General features: G+C 49.2%; 1 protein-coding gene across 1 annotated transcript in view; it reads left to right on the top strand.

The window, feature by feature from the left end:
- Positions 1 to 10001, top strand: part of LOC118796476 (GON-4-like protein) — a 19151-nt gene extending 9150 nt beyond the window's left edge. The window contains exons 15-31 of the mRNA XM_036555363.1: positions 50 to 260; positions 401 to 487; positions 767 to 944; positions 1383 to 1533; positions 1985 to 2135; positions 2343 to 2459; positions 2595 to 4064; positions 4566 to 4719; positions 5391 to 5554; positions 6223 to 6420; positions 6769 to 6912; positions 7058 to 7357; positions 7517 to 7621; positions 7979 to 8126; positions 8360 to 8615; positions 8825 to 8927; positions 9249 to 10001. Of these exons, the coding sequence (XP_036411256.1) occupies positions 50 to 260; positions 401 to 487; positions 767 to 944; positions 1383 to 1533; positions 1985 to 2135; positions 2343 to 2459; positions 2595 to 4064; positions 4566 to 4719; positions 5391 to 5554; positions 6223 to 6420; positions 6769 to 6912; positions 7058 to 7357; positions 7517 to 7621; positions 7979 to 8126; positions 8360 to 8615; positions 8825 to 8927; positions 9249 to 9368 (4057 nt within the window). The 3' untranslated portion in view covers positions 9369 to 10001. The remainder of the gene's footprint in view (positions 1 to 49; positions 261 to 400; positions 488 to 766; positions 945 to 1382; positions 1534 to 1984; positions 2136 to 2342; positions 2460 to 2594; positions 4065 to 4565; positions 4720 to 5390; positions 5555 to 6222; positions 6421 to 6768; positions 6913 to 7057; positions 7358 to 7516; positions 7622 to 7978; positions 8127 to 8359; positions 8616 to 8824; positions 8928 to 9248) is intronic.
- Positions 10002 to 10159: the final 158 nt, after the last annotated feature.

Here is a 10159-nt window from a genome sequence, read left to right as displayed (position 1 = left end):
AAATATCCAGCTGTGTAAATGACCCCAGTGTGACGGCTGTCTGCTGCAGGTTCGAGGAGCCGCTGGCCAACATGCTGACGGAGCGCCACCGCACCGTGAAGGAGCAGCTGGCAGCCTTGCGCCGGCGTCGGGCCCTGCTGGAGAGCCAGGGCGGCGGCCCCCAGAACGCCTCCGTCCCCCAGGTGCTGTTCATGCCCCAGCCCTGCACCCTCATACTCACCCACCTGCAGAGGCAGCAGCTGCAGCAGCAGATCCAGCAGGTACGCCGCCCTCTGCTGCCTGCCGGAGGGAATGCAGGCAGATTCAGCATTCTACAAACAACTACATGGGCTGTTGTGAACAAGCTAACATTTCACTAGCAACATGGTGGTTTAGTGGACGGTGTGGTTTTTCCTCACAGCATGTCCAGCTCCTGACTCAGGTTCACATGCTGAGCAGCCCAGTGGAAGCCCTGCAGAGCGAGGCCGCCACCACACAGCTCTTCCTGGTGAGTAACTACGCTGCTTTCTGCCCCCAGCAGCTGAACCCAGATGAGCCAACCCAGTCAAAATGTTGATTGTGATGACAACCGTAATCACAATCAACCGTAACCGTATCAGCTGGTCACAAGTTTGTTCTCACCAATACTGTGCCTCTCCTTCCTCCACTGTCCTGTCTTTACTTTCTCTCCCCCTGATTTCTCTTTTCACACCACTCCCCCGTTCTCTCTTCTCCCCTCTCCCTCTCCCTGCTGCTGCTCCCCCTGTCTGTCCCCTGCTTCCATCAGTCAGAGCTGCAGTCGTTTGCCCAGCGTGGGGAGCAGGCGCGGGGCGCCATGGAGCCGGGCTTCGTCAGCATCTTCAGAGCCTGTAACCTGCAGGGGGCGCTGTCTCTGCTAGAGGAGCTCAAGCTGTCCCCACCCCCCAACGCCACTGCCCCCAGCAAGCCAGCCCGCTCTGCCTGTGGTGAGGACTGTGTGTGTGTGTGTGTGTGTGTGTGTGTGTGTGTGTGTGTGTGTGTGTTTGAGAGATGGGTGTTGGATGCTTGTACATGTAACATGCAACTTGTGCATGTAACCGATTGTAATATGAGACCGTTTCTGTGAAGAGTATGTGAATCTTCCTAAATCTGTGTAACCTATGATGCACATGCGAAGAATACTCTGAGGGTAGTAAGGAGTTAATGCGTGTATGTAGGAAAGTGAGCATGTGGAGTCAGGTGTGAGGGTGTTGTCTGTGTGTGCACTAGCTTAACATGCATGTGCAGTAAACTGTGATGCTGTGAAATGTACATTTCAAATCTTGTGTAGGTTAGCTGTCTTTATCCCAGTAATGAACAGTGTGTAAACAGCCCTGAGTCTGTGTAGCGAGTGATTGGAGTGTTATTTTGATTGTATTTCGCAGTGCGCTCGTTCCCCCTGCTGCCCCCACAGCTGGCCTGGCTGCTGGCCACCCGGCCCGTCTTCATGTACCCCGAACTGCTTCCCCACTGCAGCCTGGACCCCGCCCTTCACCCCCCTCGCACCAACACCGTCTACACCCGGGGCGAGGACTGGTACGGCTACACACTTACGTTTCTGCCCTCATCTGTTAATCTGCCTTCACGCTCACACACACACACAGCTGCACACGCCTGTTAACCTGCATCTGCCTCTGTGTTAAGCATACACATACTCACTCCTTTATGAAAAGGCTATAAAGGATGCTTCAAAACAAAAACAAAAGACACAGAAAACAGAACATCGAACACAGAAAATACCCATGTTGCATTGAAAGGATTTTGGAGACATATTGAAACTGATTAAAAATGTGTCATCATCAACGCTTGCATGTCTGAAATCTATCATATTGATTAATTGCACACTGTTGGCATCCCCTCGCAGATACCAATAGCTTGAAATGCAGTTGTCCCGTGGTTAATTCCACCTGGAATGCATGGGGCACACAGTGACGCATAGAAATTCCCTGAATGGTTGTAAGTGGTGTGTTCTTGTCTCACCTTCCAGTCTGGTAGTGCTGGGCCTTAGGAACTTCAGTGAGACCGAGTGCCCTTACCAGCTGGTGTGTCAGTACCTGATCCGAGCCAAAGGACACAAACAGCTCCGCAGGCACGTCCATGACATGTGCCACCGCCGCGCGCCTGACAACGTCATCAAGGTGCGCCCCGTCCCTCAGCTTCCTGCTGCCCCAGGAAATGTGTCCTGGTGTTAACTGTCCCCTCCAGGTTCCATTTTTCTGTAGTGGTTGTGTTTTGGCGGTTCTGTTTAAGCTGTACGGTTTCATTGCTGTTGTCTGTTGTTCATCTGTGCTGATACCACAGCCTGGTGTCACGCTTTAAACCCCTCCTATTTGTTTGGCTCCTAGTCTTACGTTCGGCAAAAAATGGTTCCCCCCATGCCGTTGGCGTGCGGGAAAGTGATGCCTGGTGAACAGCGCCCTCCAGTGGAGAGAGAGAAGACAGTCCTGCCCCTGTGGTTGCGGGTAGGAAAATGGCTGCAGCTAATATGGGGATGAATGGAATTTGACCAGATGTGGTATGAATGGGAAATAAAGCAACTGCTTATATAAGGAAAATAGATGATGAATACAGTATGTTCCTTTTTTCTCTCTCTGCAGAAGAGTGTGCCTTACATCCATGAAGCAGTGCTGGAGTACAACCGCTCACCAGAGGAGGCTTCACCTCAAACAGCCACCACCACACCCCCCTACATCTTTCCCCCTGGGACACGCTACCCACCGAAACTCCCAGGAACCCTCACCCTGCAACCCTCCGGCTTCAGGCGGCTTCGCCCTCCCCCCGTCTCTAGAGACTCTGGCACTGCACTTTCGATAAACCCATCTCTGTATTCAGGGCAGGTATCAGACCTGTCTTCTACTGCCAAGAGCACCCTCTGTGGTCAGGGAGGTGGAACTGCATGCGCAAGACAGCCAACACAGGGTTGCACAGAGAAGTGTAACCAGTGGGTATCGTCTCGTAAACTGCTCCCCATCCAACCTGCACCCCCCAAACCTCCCGCCCCACCCCTCCAGCTCCTCACCATTTCAGCAGGGGGAGGTGTGAATGTGTTGAATTTAGAGGGAGGGGCCGAGGTGGCCACAGCATTGTCATCCGCAAGTGGAGGGGATAAATTGGGGACATTTGCCGGTGGGGTCAGTCAACGTGTCCCTCCTGCTGTCATCATCAACATGACGGCGCCATTGGCCGCCACTGTGATCTGCCCCGCCCCCGCTGGCGATAGATTGGCCGCATCCCCTTTACAGACTGTCCCTCCACTGCCAGGTTCTGCAACTCACCCCTACCCCACCCTGGCCCATCTCCGCAAGCTCGGCAGGCCGCTGTTACCCGCCCCCCCTAGACGGGACCCTCCTCAGAGTAACCCCACTTTACCAGTGAACACCACCTCGGACGGCACGCCCCAGTTTCTTATTGTACCCCAAAACTGCCTGATTGCGAATGGGGCACCGTCAAGCGTCACTGCAGCAGAAACCCGACACCTCCCTGTGAATCATTCAGGAGCAGCCGACCAATGCTCTGCTTTGACACTGGCAAGGGCACCGCCCATGTCTGCTGAAACTGACACGAGCAGTCCTAGGATCACGGAGCCTGAAGGTTTGTCACAGACTAAGGAAGCAGGCCAGAGAGCCACGGAGAGTCCAGCTGGTACAGAGCGGGACAGCTCCATGAAGGGGGTGGAAGGAGGGCAGGGGGAGGAACAACAGAAGCAGCAGCGTGGTGCCGATGAAGACGAGGAGGTTGGAAATTTCGGAGGTCCCGCCCTGGCGCTGTCAGAGTCCTCCGGAGGCCCCGCCTCTGGGCCAGACAGCCGTGCCGACACGCCGGAGAGCGTGGCGGATGCACAGGAAGAGGAGGAGGAGGGCGGGGAGGAGGGGTGGAGCGGGCTGCTGGCATCCACACCCAGGCACAGCCCGCAGGCTAGGGCAGAGCCACAGGGGGAGGGAGGGGGAGGAAGAGAGAGGGGACGAGATGGAGCCAGGCAGGGAGGCGGAGAGTGGGAGGGGCCGGATGAAGAGGAAGTGATGTCACCTGCGTCTGAGGAGTCTGTGCTGTCTGTGCCGGAGCTGCAGGTTTGTCTCTGTTGTGTTATATTGGGAAATCCCTTAAGGCTTAATAGTACAGTACTTTGTGAGAAACCCATGTAAGGCCTGTTTTGTGGACATAATGTTAAAAGCTGCTTATTTAAATGTGCAAAGTAGTTATGAGTAATACTTTACTGATAGTTTGTGTGGGTTTTGAGGAAGTACAGATTTGTTCACAACCTTGTAGTTGTTATAATATGAACTTTGTAAATTGCTATGAATTAGTGATCCCACCAAATATATATTTGTCATATATCATAACATTGTAACATTAATTCAGAGGACATTCTGGTGACATGCTGTCTTGATACCTTGTCTAAATAGCCTACCAGAATTTCTGTACTTTGTCTTGTACATCTCCTCGCCCCAAGCATAGTAATGTACTGTATAAAAATAAGAGCCTACAGAGGCTGTACGGTATTGTTTTGCATCTGTGTTGTATAAACAGAGTGTCTTATTCCTGTGCCCACTGCACTGCCCACACTGTAGGAGACCATGGAGAAGCTGAGCAGGCTGGCATCAGAGGGGAGGGAGTGTGGAGAAGAGGAAATGGGCGCTTGTTCTTCCAGCTCCCCTGCCTCATCTACCTCACCCACCTCCCCAGCTTCCCAGAATTCCCAGGGAGAGGAGGAGGAGGACAGAGGTCAGTGTGGGGTCAAGGTGTCAAAGATTGGTGACTTAATCTTATGCAGCTTGCGATTCATCCCTGTTACTGTTGGTTGGAATCCTAACTTTGGTTTTGGATCACACCGCTGAACCTGCTGGTGTATAAATATGCTCCTTTAAGCAGTCCCGCACAAACACAGTTTCTTATGCTGAGGGCCACCTGGTGCCCAAGCATTCATACATCTGTCCTGCAGGGAGAGATCTAATTGGCTGCTTGGTGCCTGTTACATTTCACATTCCCTGCGGTTCATTTTCAAATACAGGAGACCCTCAGCATTTTGGTTTTAGAGCTGTGAAAGGCATGTACGTGAAGAAATACTCACTTTTCTCCCTGATTCCAAAACTCAAAACCTTGAATTGTAAGTTTGTTTTAAAGGTCTCCTGTAATTAATGGCATTTTTCAGAAAACTTGAAATTAATTCCAGGTACCGGTTATGGTAATTGTATGGTGACTAATTGAAATTTTGAGAGCAGTTGTGGGTAGCCTTTAATGTGATCCAGTAGATTCTGCAGGTTCACGCAATCAAACATTTGATGTGTATGTGCAAGTCCATTGCTCTGCCTGCTCTGACAGCCCGGGAGTCCTCTCCTGCATTGCCATTGGCCACTCAGTCTCCCGGCATCCCTCCTCTCTGGATTTTCCCCCAGGCCCTGGCTGCCAGTCCCCTCCGAGTTTGAGGTGTAATGATCATCAGGAACAGGAAAGCAGGGACGCGGCCAAGCTGTCACCACTGTACAATGACCACGTCCTGGACAACGACCCCCTGAGGGAGAGCAAAGACGCCGCCTTTGCCCAGGCCTACCTCAGCAGGGTCAGCAGCTTATCATCCATCTACTGCTGGAGCGAACTCAGGGTGCCCAAGCTGTGAGCTCAAGGGGCCAATTTCAGGACAGAACAGGGGATGATGGGGTCAAAAGCATCTCCCTCACACTTTGACAATATTGACAATAGAGGGGCAATCATATAACCTAATATTTGTAAATATGAAAAACGATGAGGAAAAATTTAACAGCAGTGTCATGGCTGAAAATGGACAGAACAAGCAATCAACACTGTCATAAATGTGAAATGTCCCAAGGCTGCTTGTCCTTACAGGGCCAAACTAAGGGGTCCCAAGGGCCAAATTTTACCCTTGTGAGCCACAGTGAGGGCGCCCTTCAACTAATGGGCTCTTATTCACACACATTTCAGTCTAGGGAGGAATAAATACACTACTGTAAACCTGCCTGGGTAATGGTACAGTAAATGCTACAATCTTTTGTCTGTACTGTATATCCATCTGCTCAAAATACACAAAAGCAGGGCCTCTACTCTTAAAACTCCAGACAGTGGTCAGTTATGTATATTACTTATGTTGGTTGTTACTGATGCATACAACTACACTGATGGTACAACATATGCACATACCTACAGATCATCAGTCATGTATTCTCAGTGCAAGCAGTTTGTCACTCAGCATCTTCCCCGCCTTTTCCTCAGGTGTGTGTGGCAGTGCAGGACGTCCCAGGGAAGGTGGAAGAGTTCCTGGGGGTCCTGTACGAGTTTGAGCGAGGGGGCGAGGGGCGGAGCTCGGTGGAGCTGTTCTCCCAGCTGAGGGCGGTGCTGAGGGACTGGCCTGATCTGCTGCGGGACTTCGCTGCCTTCCTTCAGCCTGAGCAGGCCCTGGAGTGTGGACTGGTACTGTGTACACTACTCTATTCCACACTCTACTCTACACTCTCTTGCTTTCAACAGCCACAGTAGTGTAGCATAATGGTAAGGAGCAGGACTCATAACTGAAAGGTTGCTGGTTCAATTCCCTGCTAGGGCACTGCTTTTGTACCCTTGAGCAAGGTACTAAACCCAAAATTGCCACTAAATGCCGCTGCCGCTAAATGCCAATTATGTAAAGTAATATAGTATTAACACACATCAAGCAGGAGCTTGAGGGTTGATGCTCTATGTTGTATTGATAAATATTGCATGAAGGAAATGCATTTTTGAGGTTATTCAGGCCACTCTCTCTGACTCTCTCCCTTACTCCAGCTCGCGGAGCAGCAGGCATTTGAGCGCAGTCGGCGTTTCCTGCGGCAGCTGGAGGTCAGTTTTGGGGAGAACCCCTCCCACTACAACAAGATCGTGCAGGCCCTGCAGGAGGGGCTTGGCGTCGGCCCCGCAGGCATGAATAAGGTACACCCGGGAGAACTGCGTTCGCATGTCTGCTGATAACAGAATTTACAACTTACAAAGTATCTGGTGTGTGGGTTATTATGGTAAAATTCTATATCTGCAGATGAGGAAAGAGTCATGGTCTCCCTTGTTTCTTTTTCCCTAGATGAAAGCTCAGATGGCCTCCCTCCTCAAAGGCCACACCCACCTGCAGGGCGAAATGTGGGTGTTTCTCGATGAGCTACAGCGACCCTCCTCAGGGCCGATTCAGTCTGAGGAGAACACTCACCCAGGGGCTGGAGAGGACGCAACTGAAGGCAAAGATCCAAGCAGAGGGGCCAAGGGAAGATTCAGAAAGGTCAGACTCCCTGGTGAGGAGGAAGAGGAGAAATCCTGCAAGACTAGACCCATGAAAGTACGGAGCAGAAGGAAAAGAGACTTTGGCATACTCAACAACAACAACAAGGTTAGAATTAATGGTATAGGGGAGCTGACTGTTCTTTGACAGAACTGGTTTTAGTTAGTGGGTTGTTTCCCTTCTATTTATTGGGTTGAAAATGTTCCAACCAAAAGATCATCATTGTTAACCGTTGCAAACGCTAATCGCTTGGGTTTTCACCTGCAGGAATGCAATTCGGTTGGGAAGGTCCGCCCCTCCCGTGGCATGATCCGTGAAGCCAGGCCGAGGAGACTTGCAAGGAAAAAGTCAACTTCCTGTAGCACATATGAGGTCAGAGGTCATGTGGCTTATGATAAATTTATGTGCAGTAATGTCAAGCATTTGCCTTTTTTGACAGTGCTTATTGTATTTGTGACTAGCATTTAGTATACAATAATTAGCATAATTATTTTGTATTTTCTGTGTCCTTATTTCCAAGTTACTGCAGTACTATGTGTCTATACAGCTACATATGTACAATGGCACTACCCCATCAGCAACCTGAACCAGCAGAGTTCATGTTACAAGTCAACCCCTAACACCGCACACACCACCCTGCTGCCTAGGTGTAACGTCTGAAAAGCACAAAGCAGACGGGTAATGTTTCCATCATAAATCACAACGGCAAAAATCCCTCTCCCCTCTCAGAGTTCTGAATCCAACGGAAGGAAGAATCGCAGTGTCTCATTACCCAAATCCAGCACCCTTCCACCAGCAGTCCACCGAGGAAGGAGGCCGGAGGAAACGGAAGGAAAGAGGGAAGAGGAAAACAGCAAGGCAAACAGTCCACATCCTGGTAGGAACACTAAGGAATAAGGACTAAGGTGTAAATTATAGCAGGCTGTAAGGCCATCATGTACAAATGGAATGGAACACTTTTTTAACTTATGGAATTAATCATAAATGTTTATGCAAAGCTGTCAGTTTTTAACAGAGGTGCCCTAAATATACAACAGCAAATATGAAATGGAATGTGCTGTGCTGAATCCATGACAGCAGCAGATGAACCATTCCTCTCACTCTTCTCAGGGAAATCAAGGGTGCATCTGAAGGCGGGTCCTGAAGGGGGTGCTCTGCTCCACTCTGAAGAAAGAGAGGAGGAGGACAAAGGGGAAGAGGAAGGGACAGAGCAGGAGCAAGAAGGCAGGATGGGTGGAGGAGAGGGACTGTGTGAGGAGACATCACCCTCCCTCCTTACTCATCCCACTGTGAGATCCGACCACCCTTTCTGTGCCAAAAACACCTCCCTCACACCCACTGGAGAGAGAGTCGTCCTCTGGACAAGGTCAGGGAATGAAGAATTTCTGGATTTACAAATGCAGGAAGTCCAAACTAGTATTCTGAATCATTTCTCTACTAACTTTGAATCTGTAAATTTCAGCATTGTGGTGAGATATACGGTATTAATAAATTCATTTTGTCAGCATCAGTTGAAAGTATATGGATGAATTTTCCTTTGTCAAATTCATATTTATTTTTTTTTCTGGATGGCAGGGAAGCAGATCGTGCAATCCTAACCGCTTGCAAGCTGCAGGGAGCCAGTCAGAGCACTTTCCAAACTGTCTCCGCCCAGCTTGGCAACAAAACAGCCAATGAGGTTAAAGATATTAAATGTTCTTTTTTATCATTAATAGAGCGTACTACACAAGAAGCATGGCTGTAAGCCAAAGACAACCTGTCATTTTCCTTTACACCTGTGAAAGTAATATCTTAAATAATCTTCCATAGCTGAATGCCATTGTCATTTTATCTCTAAAGTCCAATAACAGTAAATACAGAATCCCTGTAACAGAGTCCAGACAAAAGGGCTTGAACCATGTAACAATGACAATGTGAATGAGACATGGCATCATAGATGCAGACTGAACATTTCTTACGTCAGGTGTACTGACCTGCTCTTCTCTGTGCTGCTCTCCAGGTCTCTCTACGGTTCCGGGAGCTTATGTGCCTTTTCCACACTGCGACCCGTCAAGATAATTCTGAGGATGAGGCCAGTGACATAGAGCTGCGGTCTGCCTCTGATGAGGAGCCGGACTGAACCAAGGCGGAGAAAGTCACAGACCTCTATCTCACCTCTTTGAACACACAGGCAAGCTGGCAAGAAGTGGGTCAGAACCACAGAAAACTACAGATGCAGATCCACCTGCAACGCTGTGAAAATGACCCTGTCAGCACCAAGGCAAATGACTAGACCACCGAATGAGGAACTGCCTTGGACTCATCACTGAGACTATAGAGAATTGAACAGATGGACATACATTGAGCAGATGTCTGTTATGTTAGTTTTGTATGGTAAAATGTCCATAATTGGTTTTGGAGCACAATTCATGCATCATTTAATTACTTTTGGTGCCAACCATAGGAATTAAGTATATGAGAGAAACTAGGCAAAGGATCCAGAGAAGTGGATTGAGCCACATATAGGGTCTGGGTCATAAATATTAGAGACGCTCTGAAACTGGGTATTGAGAATCACAGAAAAAAAGACTGACAAGAGCAGTCAAGAATGCAGCCCTGAAACGGACTGTAAGGACCATAACTCTAAGCAGACTGAGTACTGCCAGAGCACATGAAATTGGAGCATGTCACTGAACAATTGCATTGAGAAGACAGGATAAATAGATAGGAAAAACGCAGTGCAGCAGCTATATAAAACCAACCCGGTGCCAACTTCGGCAGAACCTTATAATTAGCAGAAATTGTACAAATTATTGTAAATGTAAATTTGGGGTATGTACAGTTTGTAAAGATTGAGTTTTTGTCCGTGGAAATTTGTCGCATTGAAAATTTTGTATAAATTGTAGATAAAAATGTTGAATAAAATGTGTC

The sequence above is a fragment of the Megalops cyprinoides genome, chromosome 21 (assembly GCF_013368585.1).
Source record: "Megalops cyprinoides isolate fMegCyp1 chromosome 21, fMegCyp1.pri, whole genome shotgun sequence".
Classification (NCBI taxonomy): domain Eukaryota; kingdom Metazoa; phylum Chordata; class Actinopteri; order Elopiformes; family Megalopidae; genus Megalops; species Megalops cyprinoides.
The sequence above is the reverse complement of the archived record's forward strand: the minus strand, read 5'-3'. Positions and strand labels throughout refer to the sequence as shown.